We start from the raw sequence: 25180 nt of genomic DNA, 5'->3' as shown, positions 1-25180 counted from the left end.
TTGGGTCCATTCCGTTCCCAATGTTTTTGTAATGTTTATATAGGAACAAATCTGGAAAACCTCATCTTTTCATGGTTTGAATCTGAGTTTCATTGAATTGAATTGGATGAAGTTGTGTGAGAGAGTAAGCTGAAGATGCAGAAAGAGGATGGTAGGGTGCGGGGATACAGGGTGCTGAAGTGATATTGCAACATTCTTTTTATACTTTTTCAGGTCTAGTCTTTATTTGGAAGTCGAATAGTTAGAGGCCTCCCCCCATTAGTAATTAGGATCACTCAAACAAATGACCTCATTTAACTATTTAGCTCATTTATTCAACTATCTAGAGCACTTCAAAGTAGTGTGTTTTGAGGTGGACTATTTTTACTTGGCTTATTACTACAATCTCACAGAATCTCAAGAAAATAGTTCACAGATATTTATTTTTAATTGAATTGTTTCTAGATTCATTATTGCTGATGATCACGTTTTTCTATCACTCAAGGACAGAATAAAAGCTCCGGCTATCCAGCTTGGAATAAGCAGAATAATGCCAATAAGAAATGCCTTTAAGATGCCATCGCATGCCTTTAAGAAACTCAAATTGTTTCTGATTGTGTAAGATTGTATTGATGGATACATACATGGAATTTTGGTCAACTAGGTCATTGTTCAATAATATTTGACGTTAGAACTAGACTAGATATTAAGCTAATAATGCATTACATGTTTGATAGGACGAATTGGAAAATTGAAAATCACAATAAAAATTATCCCATATTTCTCGCTTCATAACGGTAAGCCATTGTAACCTTCCTAGAGCTCAAAGAATATTCAATAGTTGTTCGGAGCACTTGGACATCTTCTGGTTCTCCAATTCCAAATCCCGAAGGATTTCATATGATTTATAGGCTAGTAGTATGTGATCCATCATCTAGTGATTTGCGCTTACAGTTCTTTTTTCAATTATCCTCATAGAGGCTAGTGATATTTCATTACACAGGCATTTTTTTCTCTTGTCTATATACTAGTAATGATTATACTTTACTAAGGTATAAGTGTGCATTTTTCATATTGAATTCAGTTACTGTATTTTCACTATTCTATCTTTTTTTCTGTATAGGGATACTTGTAATATGAATAGGAATAAAAATCTAAGTACCCTTTTAGAATTATTTTATCACTATATGTTTCAACATGAATGCCATTTTGAAGTGATCACTTGAAAATGGCATCAATGTTGAAATATATTGTGATAAAATAATTAAAAAAGGGTACTGAGATTTTTATTTTACTTCCTATTTATTGTACTATTCTATATACAACTGTATATTTCTCCTATTTTTCATTTTTATAATTATCTATTTTTATAATTTATTCTTTTCTCATCCATCTTCTTTCTATTGAAAATTGTATTATGTTGAAAATTATTGTATCATGTGAAGGAGGAAAAATGGCGTTTCATCTGTTGTCTCCATGAATAAAATAAATAAATAAAATCGCAATATAGATTTTTTACTCCTATAAAATTTGTGGAGTTAGAAAGGAATCTAGAAGCCTCATTTGTCATCCCTCTTCTTCTTCTCGATTCCATGTCCTCGAAACCGTGCTTTACTAATGATCTACCAGTGGAATTTCTTGCTAGTTTCCAAAATCATATTGAAAAAATTAGTTCATTAATAGTATTATTAGTATTTGATCTCTAAATAAATCTTAACTTCAAATCCAAATCAGAAATTAGGATTCAGTCAAGAATGATTAATTTCTTAAATGAAAATTATGAAATATAAAGATGAAATAATATAGGTATAATGGTCAGCGTTAGCCTAAAGAGGAATGTAAAGTTTTCAAAAGCCTAAAAGGGTGGGTAGAGGGCAAAGTGAGACAAAGCCTACTTTACTACTTGCACCTCCTGAGCAACAATGAACAACAATTACTGGAATTACCAGGTAAAAAATTACTATCTTAACATGGTCCAATAATATCGTCGACATGAGTGATCATCATTATAATAAAGGTCACATGATTTTTTACTATCTGCTTGTTATTCCTGTTTATGAAACGACTCATGTGAGCAATTTACATCAATTTACTGACTCCATTGTTTGAATTACAATGAGATGCAGCAGCATTCAGCAAGGTCACTTTCGGAGAGACTAGGATGACACCTAGGCCTATTTGCTCTCCTCCCGCACTCACTCCATGGGAACCACAGCCAGCTGACACACAATGCGTCAAAACAGGCGCGTGCTTGTGCATGTGCGTATGTCTCGTATCTATTTTGATTAAAAGCGAGTGGAGAAAGGCTTTCTGAGAATGGATTTCGCACGTTTCTTTCGGCGACCCGTCCGAGGGCTTCTAGTTTAAATAAACAGGGAACAAAGTGACTGGCCGATGGACGACCACTTGAACAACCGTATAATAGCAGTAGACCCGGTTGCCATAGCAACGGAGCGCATTCACCACCCTGCCACCAAAATACACAACATGGTCTGTTTGGACAGCTACCTCTGATACACACACAACTTTTTCTGTCTTATGCAATCCTCATATTGGTAGTTCCCTCTTAAGCATTCCAGTTTTTTCTTCAAATAGTTTCTCCCTTACTTTTTCTTTTATCATATTTTCCAAAAGTGCTTCTGTGATGCGCTTGCACATTCAAGGTTTTTTTAGGAATACACAAAACAGAAAGCTCCTACAGTAAATTGAATGACTTGGTAAGTTACAGTGAGGTAATAGAGACATATGCTGAATTTTGGATTTAATACACCTAGAGCTACCTTTACATCGGTCGATAACAACCCATTTCGTATTGCTCACCTACTTCATCGCAATCTTCCAATCACAATAAAAGAGGCTGAGGGATGCAGTGTTGCTAACTACAAAAAGAAGATAGTCACATGGTTGCTTGGTATTGGTCGGGAGGCATCAGAAGCCTTCATAAACTCGCCTTATATGTAGATTCTGATTTAAACTCTGTTAACTCTGGTACTGTGATGCAGCACTCTGAACTTTATAATAAGTAATTTAAAAACTTTAGGAGATAGGTACTCCAACATAATACTAAGTCTTTGATAAAAAACCCACGACATCATGCTCTGTTTATAAAAAAAAACTAACAATGATTTATATTCATTTTTCTTTATATAATATATTTCCAATATTGTAATAGTTGAGTGTGAGAATAATATTAAGGTAGAATTCTGCAGGATTTTTTATTTTACAGTTATTATAGATAGGAATTCTTCCCCCACACACGGACCAATAGTCTATGAGGGGGAATATTTATTTCCTGAAAATATTTATCATTGCATTTTAATGTAAATGTTATATTGATGTATTTTTTTATGGAGATAAATTGAATTGAAAAAAAATTGAATAATAAAGCAGAGCCGAGGTTTGTCCAGCATAAAGAACATATATCATGGGATATGAGAGAAAGAGGTCTAAAGCGAGCGAACGAACGATAAAAAAATTGATATTAGTTGAGGGTGGAGAAGTCTACAACTTCACTATTTTGAAGTTGAAGCTGAATCTCATTATAAATATTCTTCTTTCATAAGTGGACTGTATTATCCAGAACAACTCCATTGTAAACAAAGGTCTTTGATATTTATAAATTCCCTTCAGTCTCTATAGGCTTCTGTGTAGTTTCTTCATGGTATCATGGTCTTTCTCTAGAATAAATACTTCAAAAATTGTTCTGCTTGACTGAAAAAATAAATGATACATTTCGATGTAAGTTTAACTCAGAGCTAACAGGTATATCCTCATTGGCATAGATTGTTTCAGTTGTGCGTGTGATTACATTTTTCGGAATACATTGTTTTTCTAAATTTTTCAAGTACTAATCAGACCTGACATCTAAAATAATGTGACTCATAATTTTGATCCCGTTTATAGTATGAGTGTCACACAAGAGTTTGCTGAGATCAACAATAATTTGTTCAACGGTACAAGGTGCGCATTCTTTTATCGGTTTATTATTATTTTTTCATCCGAGTCATCTCATGCTTTTCTCGTAATCGTCACATCGTGGAGACCGAATTTCACACAAATTGGTTGAACTGTGGTGTAAGACATTTTCCTAAAGTCTACATGTCTGCAAAATATCATTCACAAATCGATCTAGTGTTTGGTTCATAACAATACAGAAGCTAAAAATTAGTATAAAGCTATAGCAATAAAACTGGAGCAAATTTCAGTATCAAGTGAAGACGATGCTCCAGATTTCTTTCCAACCTAAACAATGCCAAAAACACATTTATATTCCCATCGAGCTCACTCTCACACTTGCAATGCTCCTGAATCATGCAACAAACAACTGGAAGGAACACAGTTCTATTCTGAAGTAAAAGAGATAAAAGGTTTGCGTGGAAGCTTTTAGTCTTCCTATCATTACGGCAAAAAAAGTTCAAGCAAATATTCATTTCTCGTGGGGAGCGTTTTTCCCCTAGTCATCTTTTCTTCCACATTTCCCTTTCTGTTTGCGTGGGGATGAATAAATCATAGCTCTTTGTTTTGGTTCTATCAAAAGGAGGAAAATATTCAGAGACGACAATATGTAAAAATACCCACAACAACAATCATTTTTCAAAGACAACGGATTTGCATCTTCAAATATCCCATCTCTGAAACATTCATATATTGTTCTGTTTTATAGGTATTCACTACAGTATACTCAGTTGATCAAGACTACGTGATTGTTATCATTCTAAATAAGATAATAGAGTATATGAGTTACAAAATCAAATTTAAAACCTTTAAAATAGTGTATACATATATCTGTATTTTAAAATACATACACATAAATCATTTTTACGTTACTTCAATAATTTTTTTCTCTTGTGATCAATTACCATTTATTAATTTATCTCTATCACTAGTAATCTTCTAGTTATCACGACTGAAATATTTATCACTACATAATCTATTTCTATTGTACTTGTACTTGTTTTAGTACGTTCAAATCATACTTGAACTAATTTCAGAGTAGCTATATATAGCCATCATTACTTTTGATGATATTTCGAGGAGAAGTTCCTACATCTTTCAAAGGAAAAACTATATTTCCATATCACTACTGGCTAGAGCAAGCAGAAATTGATAATTACTTTGAATAAAGTTTTGACTCACAATAGGAAATTTTTTCGCCTCCAAAGCAACGGTATCCATCTCCAGCGTATCCAGCTCCATCTCAAACATAAATAAAAGTCGTATAAATTTCAAGTTAACAAAAATTCAAACGATAATACATGCTTGCATAAATATCATGCACATATATAACATCTACATTCATCATAGATCATTACTACGATAGACTCAAACCAACAGAACTGTCAGCCTCAGATTTCATAAAATATATTATTTAGAAATATATGATTTAAGAATTGATATCCTTTTAATTGAATACTGAAATTATTATCAACGTAGTATCCATTCAAGAATCTCATCTCTCTGCAGTGAGCAGGTACTGAACTTACAAAGAAATAGTGAGTAACTTATGTTAAGGAGTATTCCAGGCACTATTATTCTACTATTGTGACATCTTCTGGTTCTCCAATTCCAAATCCCGAAGGATTTCATATGATTTATAGGCTAGTAGTATGTGATCCATCATCTAGTGATTTGCGCTTACAGTTCTTTTTTCAATTATCCTCATAGAGGCTAGTGATATTTCATTACACAGGCATTTTTTCTCTTGTCTATATACTAGTAATGATTATACTTTACTAAGGTATAAGTGTGCATTTTTCATATTGAATTCAGTTACTGTATTTTCACTATTCTATCTTTTTTTCTGTATAGGGATACTTGTAATATGAATAGGAATAAAATCTAAGTACCCTTTTAGAATTATTTTATCACTATATGTTACAACATGAATGCCATTTTGAAGTGATCACTTGAAAATGGCATCAATGTTGAAATATATTGTGATAAAATAATTAAAAAAGGGTACTGAGATTTTTATTTTACTTCCTATTTATTGTACTATTCTATATACAACTGTATATTTCTCCTATTTTTCATTTTTATAATTATCTATTTTTATAATTTATTCTTTTCTCATCCATCTTCTTTCTATTGAAAATTGTATTATGTTGAAAATTATTGTATCATAAGGAGGAGAAATGGCGTTTCATCTGTTGTCTCCATGAATAAAATAAATAAATAAAATCACAATATAGATTTTTTACTCCTATAAAATTTGTGGAGTTAGAAAGGAATCTAGAAGCCTCATTTGTCATGCCTCTTCTTCTTCTCGATTCCATATCCTCGAAACCGTGCTTTACTAATGATCTACCAGTGGAATTTCTTGCTAGTTTCCAAAATCATATTGAAAAATTAGTTCATTAATAGTATTATTAGTATTTGATCTCTAAATAAATCTTAACTTCAAATCCAAATCAGAAATTAGGATTCAGTCAAGAATGATTAATTTCTTAAATGAAAATTATGAAATATAAAGATGAAATAATATAGGTATAATGGTCAGCGTTAGCCTAAAGAGGAATGTAAAGTTTTCAAAAGCCTAAAAGGGTGGGTAGAGGGCAAAGTGAGACAAAGCCTACTTTACTACTTGCACCTCCTGAGCAACAATGAACAACAATTACTGGAATTACCAGGTAAAAAATTACTATCTTAACATGGTCCAATAATATCGTCGACATGAGTGATCATCATTATAATAAAGGTCACATGATTTTTTACTATCTGCTTGTTATTCCTGTTTATGAAACGACTCATGTGAGCAATTTACATCAATTTACTGACTCCATTGTTTGAATGACAATGAGATGCAGCAGCATTCAGCAAGGACACTTTCGGAGAGACTAGGATGACACCTAGGCCTATTTGCTCTCCTCCCGCACTCACTCCATGGGAACCACAGCCAGCTGACACACAATGCGTCAAAACAGGCGCGTGCTTGTGCATGTGCGTATGTCTCGTATCTATTTTGATTAAAAGCGAGTGGAGAAAGGCTTTCTGAGAATGGATTTCGCACGTTTCTTTCGGCGACCCGTCCGAGGGCTTCTAGTTTAAATAAACAGGGAACAAAGTGACTGGCCGATGGACGACCACTTGAACAACCGTATAATAGCAGTAGACCCGGTTGCCATAGCAACGGAGCGCATTCACCACCCTGCCACCAAAATACACACTGGTCTGTTTGGACAGCTACCTCTGATACACACACAACTTTTTCTGTCTTATGCAATCCTCATATTGGTAGTTCCCTCTTAAGCATTCCAGTTTTTTCTTCAAATAGTTGTTCCCTTACTTTTTCTTTTATCATATTTTCCAAAAGTGCTTCTGTGATGCGCTTGCACCTTCAAGGATTTTTTAGGAATACACAAAACAGAAAGTTCCTACAGTAAATTGAATGACTTGGTAAGTTACAGTGAGATAATAAAGCAGAGCCGAGGTTTGTCCCCAGCATAAAGAACATATATCATGGGATATGAGAGAAAGAGGTCTAAAGCGAGCGAACGAACGATAAAAAAATTGATATTAGTTAAGGGTGAAGAAGTCTACAACTTCACTATTTTGAAGTTGAAGCTGAACCTCATTATATAAATATTCTTCTTTCATAAGTGGACTGTATTATCCAGAAGAACTCCACTGTAAACAAAGGTTTTTGACATTTCTAAATTCTCTTCAGTCTCTATAGGCTTCTCTGTAGTTTCTTCATGGTGTCATGGTCTTTCTCTAGAATAGATACTTAAAAAATTGTTCTGCTTGACTGAAAAAAATAAATGTTACATTTCAATGTAAGTTTAACTCAGAGCTAACAGGTATATCCTCATTGGCATAGATCGTTTCAGTTGTGCGTGTGATTACATTTTTCGGAATACATTGTTTTTCTTAATTTTTCATGTACTAATCAGACCTGACATCTAAAATAATGGACTCATAATTTTGATCCCGTTTATGGTATGAGTGTCACACAAGAGTTTGCTGAGATCAACAATAATTTGTTCAACGGTACAAGGTGTGCATTCTTTTATCGGTTTATTATTTTTTCATCCGAGTCATCTCATGCTTTTCTCGTAATCGTCACATCGTGGAGACCGAATTTCACACAAATTGGTTGAACTGTGGTGTAAGACATTTTCCTAAAGTCTACATGTCTGCAAAATATCATTCACAAATCGATCTAGTGTTTGGTTCATAACAATACAGAAGCTAAAAATTAGTATAAAGCTATAGCAATAAAACTGGAGCAAATTTCAGTATCAAGTGAAGACGATGCTCCAGATTTCTTTCCAACCTAAACAATGCCAAAAACACATTTATATTCCCATCGAGCTCACTCTCACACTTGCAATGCTCCTGAATCATGCAACAAACAACTGGAAGGAACACAGTTCTATTCTGAAGTAAAGAAGATAAAAGGTTTGCGTGGAAGCTTTTAGTCTTCCTATCATTACGGCAAAAAAAGTTCAAGCAAATATTCATTTCTCGTGGGGAGCGTTTTTCCCCTAGTCATCTTTTCTTCCACATTTCCCTTTCTGTTTGCGTGGGGATGAATAAATCATAGCTCTTTGTTTTGGTTCTATCAAAAGGAGGAAAATATTCAGAGACGACAATATGTAAAAATACCCACAACAACAATCATTTTTCAAAGACAACGGATTTGCATCTTCAAATATCCCATCTCTGAAACATTCATATATTGTTCTGTTTTATAGGTATTCACTACAGTATACTCAGTTGATCAAGACTACGTGATTGTTATCATTCTAAATAAGATAATAGAGTATATGAGTTACAAAATCAAATTTAAAACCTTTAAAATAGTGTATACATATATCTGTATTTTAAAATACATACACATAAATCATTTTTACGTTACTTCAATAATTTTTTTCTCTTGTGATCAATTACCATTTATTAAGTTATCTCTATCACCACTGTTATCACTAGTAATCTTCTAGTTATCACGACTGAAATATTTATCACTACATAATCTATTTCTATTGTACTTGTACTTGTTTTAGTACGTTCAAATCATACTTGAACTAATTTCAGAGTAGCTATATATAGCCATCATTACTTTTGATGATATTTCGAGGAGAAGTTCCTACATCTTTCAAAGGAAAAACTATATTTCCATATCACTACTGGCTAGAGCAAGCAGAAATTGATAATTACTTTGAATAAAGTTTTGACTCACAATAGGAAATTTTTTCGCCTCCAAAGCAACGGTATCCATCTCCAGCGTATCCAGCTCCATCTCAAACATAAATAAAAGTCGTATAAATTTCAAGTTAACAAAAATTCAAACGATAATACATGCTTGCATAAATATCATGCACATATATAACATCTACATTCATCATAGATCATTACTACGATAGACTCAAACCAACAGAACTGTCAGCCTCAGATTTCATAAAATATATTATTCAGAAATATATGATTTAAGAATTGATATCCTTTTAATTGAATACTGAAATTATTATCAACGTAGTATCCATTCAAGAATCTCATCTCTCTGCAGTGAGCAGGTACTGAACTTACAAAGAAATAGTGAGTAACTTATGTTAAGGAGTATTCCAGGCACTATTATTCTACTATTGTGACTCTCAGAAATAAGAGATAAACTTGGTCAATACTTCAGTACTTCTAGCAACTGACTCCATCAGTTCTTTGAACTACAAACGAAATTCTGATTCCTGAATCTCGGATAGAATATCATGAGTTATAAACTACAGCCTGTCCACACTTTCTCCTCACATCAGAATTAGCTGAAGTCTTAAGATAAGTAGTAGTCTTGAATTCATTCGATTAGTTCCACAACTGTACAATATTGAAGACGTAGAGTGAATATCCTTATACTTGAATAAGACTAAGAATATTTATTATAGAGTGCACTTGCAACTAATCATTTTGAGATTATCCTCATAAGGCGAGGCATACTGATTTTTGGAAGTAATTGATTTGATAAAAAGTATCTGATTGACACTTGTAATTATGTAATCATTGAACTATATGACATTCGCTATACTACAAATAGAATTCCATATTATGTAAGTGTATGATGAAATGGAACATAAGCAATTCATTGAATATCCTAGAATATTGATTAGATCAAAAGTGATAACTTTTTTGAAAACTCTTTGTGTCGGAATCAACAGTAAATTCAATGACTATATTTTCCTCTTTTCATTTGAAAGACTAGGCTATTAAAATTCAAAACCACTGGTTTATCTGAGTCCTATTGATATTGGTGGATTTCGTCTCATTCCTAGTACCTATAAGTATAATCCCTAGTAAACTGGCATTAGTTCTTATTGCGCTCAATTACATTGGGGTCGCCACATTCTGGCGGCCGGCCACCAGATTTTGACTATTTGGTTTGACTCGGGTCGCTAGACCGGCAGCCAATCCTGGTGTCGCCAGGATTTTAGATCGCCGATGGTTGGCCCCTGACGACACTTGAGTGGCTAAATGTGAAACAAGACTTAGATGTGACTTCTCAACTTGTTTGAGAAGAATCCGAATGAATTACCTGCCAAAAATATGCAATTATTTGTTAAAAATGTTAACAACAACTTTGCCAGACTTTGCGCCTCGACAATGCTTCCTAGAATTCTGTTTCAATTCATGTAATTAGATTGCTCTGCAGACAAGAAGGATGGTGGACTCCAAAATGGCTGGGGTCGTTGTATCCCCTCATCACCAATCTGTGAGATCTTCGCTTCACTTCACAGTTCACACAGTGCATCCTCGCAAGAACTAACTTATCGCCTCCTCCCTCTCCAACAAACCATTTACTCTCACTTGTCTCTTCCAATCGATCTTCCCTCGCAGAGCGCTTACAAATTGACTTCCAACCCCATGCATGCACAATGAGCTTGAAATACATTATTGTTGTGTGAGACAAGGCGGTGGTGGCGGTGTCTTGCCAGCCCGGGGCTCTGCCATTGTCTCCGCCCACGACACGGCTATCAACGTCATTAGCTTCTGTTGGAAGGGGAGCTGTCGCTGCTGCTTCTGCCGTCGCCGTTCATCCGGAAGTGTTGGCTTGGCCTCCTTTGATTTCCCACGCATCTCCCGCTGGCTGCTACCACCAACCGCCATCATCTTTAATTTCCAACTGCTAGCCAGTTACATGATGCTTTCACTTCCGCTCATTGCTTTTGCAGTGAGTCAACTGCTCGTCGACAACTCAGTTTACGATGAATTTATCCGTTCAGAATGATTATTGGTAACTAGTGATATTTTAACGGAACATTAACAGTGAGATTCCTGCATATCAAGGATAAGTTACCAAAGTATGTTCATAGAAAGGAGAGACAGCAAAAAGGTTTCATTAATACTCATATCATCTGCTGGACTCATAAATACCAGTTCATAATGCTTTCATTCGCACTAAATTTCGAACTGTGATTATTGAGGTCAGTATAATACTTGAACCACAGAATTTACAAAATTACAACAACTGTAATTAGTCTTCCTGCTCTATTCTCACATTCGCATGTTTGTTTACATCGTCTCTCGCCTCCCAGCCAGAACAGAAAAGACTTGTGCTAGACAATGATATCATTCAGAAACTACTTTTTATATTATAAATTTTGGATTCGAAAGGTTTAGGTCACTCAAGGATTGATAGCGATATTGATAAGGTATTTGTGGACAGCGCTACACGGCCTCCGTTACAAACATGGATCAACTATAACCAGTTTCAAAACGTTTCAATGACTTCTTTATAACTTTTGTATTATTTCTGAGGATCCCAGTACTCAATTATTTGAAATATAGTTCCGAAAGTATATCCTATATAACAAATTATCTTGAATAGCAAGCAAAATCGCTTAATGAAAAGATTTTATAGGTCTCTAGCAAACAGCTGCTCTGTTATCGCCGGGTGCGATATCAACAAGTGAGAGATTAGATAATAACGGGTATCCTGGCTACAATTAGAACAGCCAAATAGAAAAGAATTTTATTTGCTATTTATTGAATTATATAAAATAATGAAATTTTGAGGTTAGGCTATAATACTTACTGGTCGGCAACCTAAATAATCGATCAAGCCGTATAATTTGAAATTTAGCCAGACACCTTTGGCAAATTTTAGTTGTAAACAAATAGCATTCAACCAGAGGATTTGGTAACCACATGGCATGTTATTGTAAATGGAAAAACAACTTAATAAACTTAAAAAAATTATTGTGTAAAATGAGCATGTACAAAATACATAAAATAAATAAAAATATTAAGGAAGTATGTATATTCTATCAGGCGCATGGATACATTTGTAATTTTTAGATGAGCCAATCAAATTGCAGTGGTTGATTGGCGGTAATAACGAGTCGATTCAAAAATAACACTCCGAATTTATATAAATGATAAGAATTTGTAAGTTATCACTACTCAGATCATGTACCGGATGTAATCTGAGTAATTATAAAATATAACACATAAGATATAGGTAATAGCCTAGCAGATTGACACGGACTATTTGATTATATAATGACATAGTAGTTGAATATTTAAATAATATGCAAATTTGGAATACAGAAGTATGATTGTAGAGAATAGGGGTAGATCAGAGCCCACTTGCTTGCCAGATGTCACCATGGAACGCCACTAATTTTATAGAGCACAAGTCTCTTTTTTGTTAATAATTGTACATTTGAAAGATTTAAGTTTGAATTCAATAAATAATTTTCATAAGATTTAGTGAGGCCATATTAAGGCATAAGTCATACAGATATTTATTTATTCCCTTGGAGAGGACGACTTCGGCCACCAGAAAACCCAAGACAACGGGAAATTCGGATTGCCATCATCATCTTGTGAACTTCGGCACGTGAGTGATAGTTAACAAGAAATATATAAATCTAAGGCGCCCTCAGTGCTTCGAGTGAAACAAGATTTTAAAAAGCTAGCTCGTCAAAAGGTTATACAAATATTGAAATTAATATCAAACTTTCGCAAGTCTTGAGACATACAAAAAACGATTTTACTAATTAAGAACTATATATCAGATTTACATGTCCAAGTATACACAGATGAAACAAATATTTAAATTTTAATGTTATAATATATATATATATATGCTCACTCGATCATTAATTTTATTAGTAAATTATAAAGATATAAATGAAGCTCATGTTCACTGGATAAATTGATTTATCTAATTTCCATCAGAGGTCGAACCTTTAGCCTTGAGAAATATATATTAATATATTTGAGATTTATAATTTATTAATTATTTATTTATATTAATTTGGAAAGAAGGTATATGAGATTTTATTCGACAAGCAACAGCAAGTCGATAACTGAGCTGCATAGTCTAGATGCATAGGATTGATGATTTAAGAAGCACATGGTAATTTTTCGTGCTAAAAGCAAAAACCTAATAAGTGAGCTAATCTGTGATATTTTTTTATAAATATATTTGTTCTTATTTTAATTTTTTTACTCGTTACTCTATATATATTTGTTTATTCGTTGATATTTGGGTAATATATTTGTATCAAATTTGATGGTGTATCCTTTATTTATTTCCCTATCTCCATGCTTGACCAATCTCGTTATAATCTATTTAGTAACCAGTATTGAAATATTATTAAGATTACCATCCGACTGTATTCTTCACCGAATAAGTTAGTTAAGACAGCGATATACAGCATTGATTATCAAATCTTTGGAAATAATACGTTCCAGAGATTTATATAAATTATCCAGTATCATTAAATACGATTTGAAGAATCTCAAAATTATAGCATTAAGTTGCAGCAGCGGAAATCTGTATTTGCGGAATTCGACAAATCAGTCACAGAAATTGTGGACTGTTGGAGCAGCCGACGTCAGTAACCAGCAAGAACAGAGAACTGCGGGAGCTCCTGGGCGAGCCAGTAAGAAATTGGTATTATTATTATTCTAAGAACCACAATAAGGGTTATATATTTTGTTATTCATGCTCTACCGACTGCAGCCAAGCAGGGCAACTCGTTATTGAAAGAAATAACGTGACACCTATTTGAGACTTTTTTAGACGAGAAATATTCACAGACTTTGTGATGGAATATAATATACTACTTGTACCAAACATACTAGTTGTGATGATTAAATTTGTAGGATCCAACATGGTTCCTACATGGTGTTATTAAATACCGGTATGTCAGATTCAGAAGAACAGCATAGCTCGAACAATGCCTAATGGCTAATGAATGACATAAGAAATCAGAGACCAATGCTCGAATGTAAGGTGTTTCGCACAAAAAATAGTATAGCAGATCAAGCAAACGAAGTCTCCAATGTTTGTGGTGATCAACCTGGCAAAATGAGCTAGAAGCGATAGATATTTTTGTAAGTGGAAGTTGGGACTAGATTGTAACAAAATCAAGACTCACCCAGAATTCTAGTACGGAGAAAACAAAAATAAATTTTCTATTGAATATCGGAGGTATTCTTGCAAATACAATAATCACGTAACCGTGAACTCCGTTTATTATCGTCTTTCACTTTTCAATGTATTTATTTTCAATACCTCTAAACAAATATTTATTTGTGAATACCACGAGGAATTTACTTGTCCTTAAAACTGTGAACAGAGGTATCTCATTATCAATCAGAAAAACCTATAAATAGCACGATTTTTCTCTTAGTTATTAGAGTATCGTTATATTAGGATTTTATTCTTGTCATGATTCAGGAATAGCTTGAATCAAGCACGTAGAATGATTGGCTTCATCAACCATCATGAAGAAACTATGAAATCCAATATCAATAAGAACGATGGAGTTCAGTTCTGTGAATAAATGGAGATATAAAAACATCACCACAAAATATATAAAAACATCACCACCTGGCTGGCTCAGGTCTGGTGTCAGAGTTTTAGGTCGCAGTTATGATTCACTAGTGTAAAATTTAATGAGCTTACATCCTGTACTGGCAAATATTAATTTCGAAGGGCACCAACTTCATTAATATAGATTATATTTTCGTTAACTTCATATCTTTATAACCCCACTCCAAGAATAAATACATCATGTCCTTAAAATGGAGTTTGGCGGGAAGTGCAGATAATGTCAGCTATTTGAATCTTTTAAGAGTTCGATTACTCCATGATTTGAAATGGAGACAAATATTTGCAGTTGAGCATACGTCCAGTGGAGGGCAAAGAGTACAGACACAGAGTAGGCCCTGACTCTTGTTTGCAATTGGGATAACAAGTGGCAGTGCGGGGGTGGGACTGCATCATACCCGTCATATCACATCAAGCTTGGACAGATCAAGGCAAAATATCCCCACTGCAAACACACAGAGTCGGTTTTATTACAAGCGCACACGCAGTTATGACAAGGGCATTAGGACACCACGCTTTTACGAAGATCAGTCAGGCCTAATAAAGGGTTGATATGGGCTCAAAATTGAGATGGGATAAGTCAGTAAGTAAGCAATAATTTCTACAAACTTTTCAATCAACTCACTTTATATGAACTATAACAATCCATGGATTGGAATAGGTGTATGATTAATGATGAATTACTTGAATTATAGGCATTAAATCGATCATATTGTAGTTTGAATTAATACTGAATAGTGTTCGAAATTGACGTATTACTATCAGGTACTGTAGGCAAGTAACCTGTAAAGGATTTCAACTGCTAACTTCATCATACTCTACAAAGAGCAGTGAGCCTACTCTGCATCAAATACGGCCTATACTAATTGCTAACGGAATACCCACAGTAAAATTATAGTTTGATAATAATAATATTCATTCAATGATCACAAAACAAAAATCATTAAAATAATTGGGGAAGGCTCAGCCCAAAACTGTTCCTTACACGAATTTTGATGCATACACTAAGTCCATAAAGTAGGTTATGTTCATTCACTTTTGAATTTGAGTCCAATTATCAGTGCAAACACTTTAAAACAAGAAATTTTGGATTTAGATTGTTTGAAAACAAATTCACGAAATTACACTCACTAATAATTTAAAACTGTGAAATAGTGATTAGCTTCAAAGTTCAGGTGACAAAATTAAGTCTATGTTATGTCTTCAAAATTGAAACTAATCGAAATATATCGATCTTTGAACCCTTACTCAAGAATATGATCCTCTTTTCCTTCTCAGTAAGGCGATAGAAACATGATAGTCTCACTCACTTCAAATTGATTTTAAAATATTTTTTATATTCTCACGTCTCTCCATCTCATTCTTCTTGAAAAAATCTAGAGAAAATTGTAGGCCTATTCAAGTTCTTGAGTTTATTTCAGACTTATTAGTGAATTCAAGTACAATATTTCTGGGTACAGCCGTCCCCTATTTGAATTATTTTTCAGAGATTTTTATATAAAATCATCAATTTCTATTGTTTTCAAATGAGATCGTTTGATGAGAATGTTCAGTTGAGAACATTCCACAGAACTTTCTAGTTCCTGATTCCATATACCAACAAAAATTGAAATTTCCACTAAAACGATTACTAGACTATTTTGTATTTCTCATACTGTATGGTATCTATTCTAGCTTTCTTGAGTCTATCGTGGTGATTGATAGATATTACCATAAAGAAACAATAGCATAAGTAGATATCCCATGGCATAGGGCGTTTATGTCGCAACTTTTACTGTTATCTCAAGCCGATAGCCCACGTAGTTCTTTCCCGTGAAGCTTTATGACGCTGGTAGTCTCTCATATTGTGCCGTTCATACACTCTTACCCGGTCAAAACAGTAAAAATCAACAATAATCGACAGTAATCGGCTTGGGATAACAGTAAAAGTTGCGACATAAACGCCCTATAGCATGGGATATCTACTTACGCTATTGTTTCTCTATGATATTACCATATCTATTATTCAGAGAAATTGAAATTTAATTGAGATGTATTCAAATAACGGTACGGCTAAAAGCTGCAATTTCAATAATTATTCAAATAATATCCCAGTTGTTGTTAGCTGGTTTTTCGACGCATTTCAGATTATAACTAACAATGGGTGCATGTTCAGGAGTTTGATTCATTCTCATTGTTCCGATTTTCTGCGCCTAATAACCCTCCCCCAAACAAACGATAAAAAAGCGATTTAACGCTATGCACCGGATAATAGGGCTTGAGCGGGCGGGCGGGCGGGGGTTGATCTGTGGTCTGAGGCTGCAGGGCTGGAAGGGAAGGATTGGATGACTGGTGACGTTGAAGGGTTAGACAAGCAGGAAGCAGGCCTCTGTGGGCCGACGGAAGCTGCTGACGTGAGGGAGGCGTCGCGCCGCCAATTCCACCCCTAGCCAAACAGGAAGGCATGTTTCCACAACAACGCCAGCAATCACACACACACAACCAGATCTCTGCCAACGTCTTCATGTCACGTACATTCCTAATTGAGTTTACCTAAACAAAAGTGACACGACTATTTGACTTGCAATGGATACTGGATTGTTATACTGGAAACTAGGTAGGCCTACTAGAGAGCTGAAGAGTAGTTTTTATAATCAATCAATTAAGAATCTTCTTTATTCCACAATACAGCAAGTACAAAAATGATAAATAATTTATGAAATATTAAATACAAATAATTAGGTACTTAAATTGGGGTTTCATAATATTATACATTACGGAATGAGCCTACATGGGCACTGTGGCCTGTGCGTAGACTCGAAAAACAAGATAATAAATAACAAGACTAAGAAATTGACAAAACCACAGATTTGATTAAAAGTGGAAAGACTTTAAACTACCTGAAGTAGTTTTCATCATTACTGGAGAGTAGAGAGTATTCATTTAATCAAGGTGAACTTCATGATGATTCATTTTGCTAGAAATGATTACCAATTGTATGAATCACAGACAGTGTCAACAGCACTTCAATTACATCGTTTTGGAGGAGATATGATGAATGAGGATAATGATCAGTTTCCCTAAGCAGGAAAATACAACACTGTGATTTTCCAAATACCCAGATTAAAGAAGTGAACAGCGCTCGTTACTTGCAGTAAGGGTGGGTCGCAAAGCAGGCAGCTTAGATAACAAGGATCATGCACGCTTTGATTGAAGTAATTTAAGAATTGGAATATGTTGTATTCCTGTGTTCTGACAATTAATAAGTTACAAGAAATAGAGTAGTTGTAAGCTTCAAAATCTGTCGCAGATTCGGGATTCGGGAATGAGTGTAATGATTATCAAGGTAAGCCCCCAGGATGAACTCAGGCCACAACCTACATCAAAAGTTGTGTTTATCCTTCCAAATGAAATTAGCAACTTTTCAAAAGAAGTTCAGCTTGAGACTATAAATTAAAAAGTCTCTTTCAGATGACTTTATATGGCACCTACACATTCTCCATAATAATTTTGAATTATTTCTGTTGATAGAGTATGACACCTATATAGTTGATGGCATCTACACCTTCTTCATAATAATTTAGAATTATTTCTTTTGATAGAGTATCATTTTACATGCAGTACGAAGTTTTCATTTCATTCTGCTGAAGATACAGACATTTTTTGATAAGGTGGTTTGCGAGAGAGCGTGGAATATTATCTACTCTTAATTTAAAACTTTTGAGTAGGCAATGATAGCGAGTAGATTTGGAAAAAAGGGACTAAAAAAGAAGGTATGGATGTAAAAGTTTAGTAAATGTAACCTGTTGTACAAATTAATCTCCTTGGAATCATGAAATGTGTATTTCTCATTCAAAAGTAATATAGCCCGTCTAAAGTCTCATTATAGCCTTATCTCATTAATTTGAGCCTAATTGAATCTCATTAATTTTAGATGATTTACAGATGCTGATGGACACAGTGACAGAAAGTAGTGGGAGACATGGGTTGAATATCAATACAGATAAGACAAAGTTAATGGTGATCATCAAGGAAAATGTCCCCAGATTTCATCTTACAATTAAAGGAAAGCCAGTTGAACAAGTTGATAAATACATTTACCTAGGTGCCACTTTGAATGACCAGTGGGATCACTCACAAGAAATCAAGATCCGTATCGAAAAGGCCAGAGCTGTGTTTTTAGAAATGAATACCATGTTCAAAAGTCACGATTCGACAGTTAATTTGAAAATTAGATTTCTTCGGTGTTATGTTTTCTCCGTTCTTCTATATAGTGTGGAGTCATAGACATTGACAGCTGCAACTGAGCGCAAACTAGAGGTATTTGAATTGTGACTCTACCGGAGGATGCTGAGGGTGTCATGGGTGGACCATGTCTCTAATGAAAAGATTTTAAGAAGAATGGGAAAGGGAAAAAAATGTTCGATGCCGTAAAAGCGAGGAAGCTCCAATATCTAGGACATAATATAATGAGAAATGGAAGCAGATACGAGCTACTCCAACTTGTATTGCAGGGCAAGGTAGAAAGTAAAAGAGGTCCTGGAAGAAGGAGAATATCGTGGCTTAGGAACCTGAGGACATGGTATGGAATGAGCACAGCACAGCTGTTCAGGGCGGCAGTCAACAGGGTCATCATAGCCAGAATGGTTGCCAACATCCGGAACGGATAGGAACCAAAAGAAGAAGAATTTGAGCCTAATCGTTGGCCTACTATATTGCTACAAATCTCCTGGAATATTTACAGAAATTTCATTCATTTAATAGTTATGGAATTCCTCAAGAATGAAACAGCATTGAGTGATTGAGATAGTTTCCAATTGAAAAATAGTTCGGCGCCTGAAATCTGAATAGTTTTCCTATGAATTATTGGCTAAATCGATATGATTAATAGTAAACGTTGAATTATGATTATTAATACTAATCTCAGAATATCCTCGAATTGTGTTATAACTGCATAAGAGAACCTGAGGTGCTCCAGAATTGAATATTTGGGTGATATTATTTAAATAAGGACAAGTCTTGCTAATATGGTACTTGGAAGGAGGATTTCTTGTTTTCATAACGAGTTCACCCCTGAAACATTTTAATAGTAATAACAGTCTATCTCCAGAAAGAATTGTGTAGTAATTATAAATTAGGATCTTGATATTTATTATTGGTTGATTATAGGAGCAAATACTACTGATTTGGTCATTGATTCACTCATTTATCAGCAAGCTATGCATTTCTAAACATTCTAATTTGGTAAGCATAATAATATTCAGTTGTAGTCTACCTCTTGACCTTGACTAGATTTGATAATTTACGCTTCATATATGCTTTAGAATATTCATTGACAAAAAGATTTTTAGTTTGTTACACAGATTCAGCTAAGGTCTAGAATAATGGTGTGTTGGAAGGGCTTCGAAATTACGCAAGAAATTTGCGTTTTTCTATTTTGATTGTCTATGACTAGACTAGGAAAGTTCGTTCTTGATACATAGATTCCAGTATAGGGGTTGGAAGTAATCAATTTTTTGAAGGGTTATCAGATTTATCACAAAATGACGCCCAAAATAGGCGTTTTCCAGTTTTTCTTTGTTTTTCCAATATCTTTCAAGTAGTTGAGGACTTCAATAATTCAATTCAATTCAATTCGTTTATTTCCACTTGGCATACAATACATGTACATATTTATATTTGATATTCAACAAAATAAGAATCACAATTTTACATAAACAGTAGAAAGAACATATTGATTGAGTGGAATTCCCCCAGTAAGACTATGCGTCTGAGATTGGGGGACAGTTCCTGCAATGGATATTATTCACTAAGTAGTTATAATTATGGTATTATATTTATTATAAATTACAATATGTGTAATTAAAATTACACAACTAAGATTCAGATAACAGTAGGTGAATTATAAGTGACAACATAATATAGTGTTGGGTGTAGCTTGATATCTAGAGTGGGAGAGATATGGATATTAGTTCAGTCAACGAAAGATTATAGAGGGAAAAGTTTGGAACACAATTTTCAACTCCACAGCTCTTTTAAGGATAGTAAGAGGATTAACATATCAAAAGTCTCCACCCCCAGCCCCTGTGATAAAGGGGTGGGGGTGGTTTGAAAGTACCATTTTTTCATTTTCACTTATATCTCGGAAACTATACATCTTATGAACATTTGTGTTCCGAGCAATATTGAAGCTTACAAAATTACCAACAAGTATTGCTCTCGACATTTTCTCCATATCTCTTATAGTTTTTGAGATACTTATCCGCTCTTGAAGGTGAGATATTTTTTGAAAAAACACTCCTGCCTCCAATTTTTTCATCTTTTCGGCCTTATAATTTTTGAACAATTATTGATGAAAGAATTCCGAGCTGATTATGAGCTGATAGAGCATCAAATTATCTTTAATTTGATGTAGTTTTTCACTATTTTACGCACTTCCCTACGACTGTTGCAGCAGTTTTAGTGTTGAGAGTGAAATTTTCTGTTCAGCAACAATAGATCAGTTGACTATGAAATTTGGAGGGAATGTTTGGAGGAAATGTTTGGCCATTTTTTGTATATTGGAATATGGGCTTAAGTACACTCAACAATAAATTTTTCATTTTTCGACCGAATTTGACTTATGATGCATGATTTTGGACCGCCTTGACGAGTCGAGAAGAATGAAGTGTAGTACGATGAAATCGTCAAAAGTTGTAAGTGTTTGAAATTTTGATCCTTGAGGTGTCTTTAAGCGCGCCTCTCCACTAGGAAATACTGAAATTAAGTGCATCTAACGGGTGATTCTCATAGAACATGATCTCATGAACTTATGTCATTGTGCGAAATATCAATGTGAGGACAATGTAGTTGGTGATGATGGTTGAAGCTGAAAATTAGGTGTTTTTCACAATACAAGGAGCATTGTTGTCAGGTACCTGGAAATCTATTTGAGATAGAGCGCTCTCCCTGATCTCAGATTGTAGAGCACAAAAATACGCCCAGAGGGATTTTGAATCATACATTTAAATGTTAACAATCGGAAGATATTGTTGATCAAAAACTGAAATTCATCAAAATTGATTTTTCCTTCAAATTTCACTCATTTTTGAAAAATCATAACTCAGTACTCATTGGAGATAATGAGTTCCGAATGATCTCATTTTATTCAACATTTTATGATCTAAAAAAAAGCGAGAGCAAATATTTCTGTCCGATTACGAGATTTGGCAGAAATAGCTGAAAACTGGAGAATGAGCCGAAAATACGAGGTTTTTGGGCCACTCTGTATCTAGCACAAGGAAATTTTGCATGAAGAAATTGGTTCTGGACTTCTCTTATGTACCCAAATAATATATTAAAAAATCAGAACTACAATATAAATTGCAAGCACACCCCCTTTTTTATGTCTATTTTGACTGGACTAAAGCTCATTCACGAATATGTAGTATTGAGGCGATTGAAAAAGTATTTAAACAGGGTTGGTTTGCTGTATCACATAAGCAATATGGATTCAGGCCAGGTTTTTCTATAAATCATTCAGTGCTTTCTCTAATGAATGAAATGATGACTCCGATGGATAATAGATCATAGGTGTGTGTGGCATTATAGTAGATTTATCTAAGAAGTTCGACCTTGTAAATGAGTCAATTTTATTGGAGTCATAATTTGAAGATAGATATCAGAGGGTTGTGATTGAATTTCGTCTATGTTTATTCAATGTTAAATGGTTGAAAATAGGAAGCGGAGTAGAGTAGAGTTCCGTGCTTGTTCCTTTACTTTTCTTGTGAAAACAAAAATATTCGGAAATAAGGTTATAAATGACTTACCCATCACACACAAACACCCACATTTCAGACACAACATTCTATTGGGATGTTATCAGTTTCGGTTTAGGGGATAGAGATATATTATGATTTTGAAGAAAGGAAGCCTACATGTTTTTGTCGCGGGGGCCCGGTCACGGGAAGGTCGGGAACACTACCCCATCTGAAATTATAATCCTATTCAGTTCCTGGTATATAATAAACATTTTATTATATCTTACAGTATATCCTTGTCAAGATGTATAAGCTGAGTTCAATAATATAATTATCATTGATAGTGTTATAACGTTCCACATGGCGTCAAAGCGTTCTTAGGATACGTTCAGAGACAAAATAATATAGTATGATTCTTTTCTCTATGGTTCTAAATACTGAAATCATGATATGGAAATAAATTTGTGAATAACTCTTTTATCACTATAAAGGTTGATTGAATTCATAACCAAAAAAGAATGAATTCCAACTTCCAACCAAGTGTTTTACCGATAAAACACATTTTCAAAAATTTCCTTCAAAATAAGTAGGCTACCTGTTTACTTACACAGTAGTCATTCATGTAGTGATGATCATTGAAAAATTGGCATAATCCACATCAACATAAGTATATATTTTCATATTATTTGTCTTGGTGAATATATAACTTCACGTAAGGTTGAACCCCTCATGATTATCAGTATTATGCACGGGTACACGTTGGTGGTGGAATAATACTTTTTAGAGGTGGGTTATCGTTTGTGCGTTAGGTAGCGTATGCGATTAGTCAAAACAGCAGCTCTTCAAAATCCCACCTACTTGTGTCATAATCGCTCAGTTGATATCGTACGTCGTTCCATTTAATATCACAGTAATTTTAATACTGAACACGATATCAACTGATGAATATGATTATATAATAATATAATTATGCATGAATATGATGTATGATTTATTGTTTTGGATAGTTGCTGTTCTGACTAACCGCATCCGCTACCGAACGCAGACTCACACAAACGAAAAACCACCTCAAGTTGGGTTTTTGTTTGTGCGTAAACTTCCACTGTCGACGACGACAGGCATTTAATTGTTGTCTGAAGACATTCATATTGTCCAAATTTCCAGTTTGCCAAAACAGCTGATCCAATAACTTTTCGTTATTATTTGATTTGTGTTTATTATCTAAGAATCGAAACATTTCTAATAATAGCAACATAGTGTCATTTAAAAGTATGAACTTAATCATCCCCATTAAAATATAATTGAATATATTAATCTTTTAGGTTCTTCAGACAAATTGAAATCCACCCAATCTGAAATCCTTACCCTGTCGTGGTCGACAGCATTTACGCACAAACAAAAACCCACCTTTAAGAGAGACTCGTTTTATGAGATCTGTTCTTCATTTGTTATAAGAATTCTATCCAGTCTAAAGTGGTCATGAGGAAATATAGATTTTGACAATCATATCCCCGCTGTTGCTATGGTTTCCCTTCTGATTCTGATCTCAACCTTCATTGATACATCCTATTCATACACTAGGTGGGTGGTTATCATACACAACATACAATTTTACCATGTCCCAGTAAACCTTCGACAATAGTCTTTCTTGGAAAACTTCCTTGATTAATAATGATAATATTTATAGTAGGCTATAATGTAGAGTACCTATGATATTCTTCATGTTGGAGGATGGGCTTTCTTAGGAGTCTTCCTTGATTAAATATACATAGTATCTAGTTGGCTAAATGTAGTGGCTACTCACTTGCGAATCTTGGGTCGTTGGGGGTGGTGGGATACCATGAGGCGGCAGCGGCGGCGGCGGCCGAATTGGAGTATGGCGGCAGGTCGGCGGCGGCCGAGGCGCCATTGTAGTACTGGGGTGGCATGGCATGCATGTAGCCCTGAGGCGTGTGTGGACTGGGGGCGGTAGTCGGACCGCCGCCTCCGGCTGACGAGCCGGCACTGCTGCCTCCACTGCCCCTGTAGGGCGATCCTGGCGCGCACAGCTCCAGTTTGCGGTAGCTCTCTTCGATGGGACTGAGGATGTCGGTGACTGAGAACGGTGTAGTGTGTGGCTGGTGCTTGGGGCTCAGCGACATTGCCAGGTCGGCACCATTTAGCTCGGGTAGGAGGTCGGCTGCCTCCGTAAAGCCCGGCCCGGACATCCGCTTCCTCCCTCTCGCCCCTCAACCCTCTACTATGCACTCACAAATACAACTCGGATCTAACGACTGTGAACACGCGGCCGATCCGAACCACTCGGGCAGACACACACGATTGCTGTCTGCTGCTTCCTGCTCGCTGCTTGCTGTTTGCTCCTTCCCTACGCTCCTGCTTCCCCGCCCGCCCGTCCGCCCCGCCCTTGTCAGGCGTGCCAACCTCAAAGCGTCAATGCCCTTTTCTCCCTCTAATCCTGTTTCAAACACCCTACTGTTCCAAACTACAGATTCGCTTCCCAACAAGGGTTCTTGGAATTCACTCGCTCAAAGCGGCTTAAAAGAACTTATTTCTCGGTAACTGAGAAATGTATAATATGCAGTAATTCACATTACTGGTCGAATTCATTTCCCTTAAAAGCATTAGGCCACTTCTGAGAGCTTTTCAACTTTAG

General features: G+C 35.1%; 1 protein-coding gene across 2 annotated transcripts in view; it reads right to left on the bottom strand.

Annotated features, from left to right (window-relative positions):
• Positions 1-24893, bottom strand: part of LOC111048546 (thyroid transcription factor 1) — a 49613-nt gene extending 24720 nt beyond the window's left edge. Inside the window, exons 1-2 of one of the 2 annotated variants that reach the window (XM_039427302.1) lie at positions 24332-24893; positions 5116-5175 (exon numbers count right to left, since the gene is read on the bottom strand). In XM_039427302.1, coding sequence (XP_039283236.1) covers positions 5116-5175; positions 24332-24734 — 463 coding nt within the window. In that variant the 5' untranslated portion in view covers positions 24735-24893. Of the gene's footprint in view, positions 1-5115; positions 5176-9160; positions 9221-24331 lie in introns of both variants that reach the window. The other variant, XM_039427301.1, reaches the window with a different exon arrangement.
• Positions 24894-25180: the final 287 nt, after the last annotated feature.

This window comes from Nilaparvata lugens, chromosome 4 (assembly GCF_014356525.2).
Source record: "Nilaparvata lugens isolate BPH chromosome 4, ASM1435652v1, whole genome shotgun sequence".
NCBI classification, from domain to species: domain Eukaryota; kingdom Metazoa; phylum Arthropoda; class Insecta; order Hemiptera; family Delphacidae; genus Nilaparvata; species Nilaparvata lugens.
The sequence above is the reverse complement of the archived record's forward strand: the minus strand, read 5'-3'. Positions and strand labels throughout refer to the sequence as shown.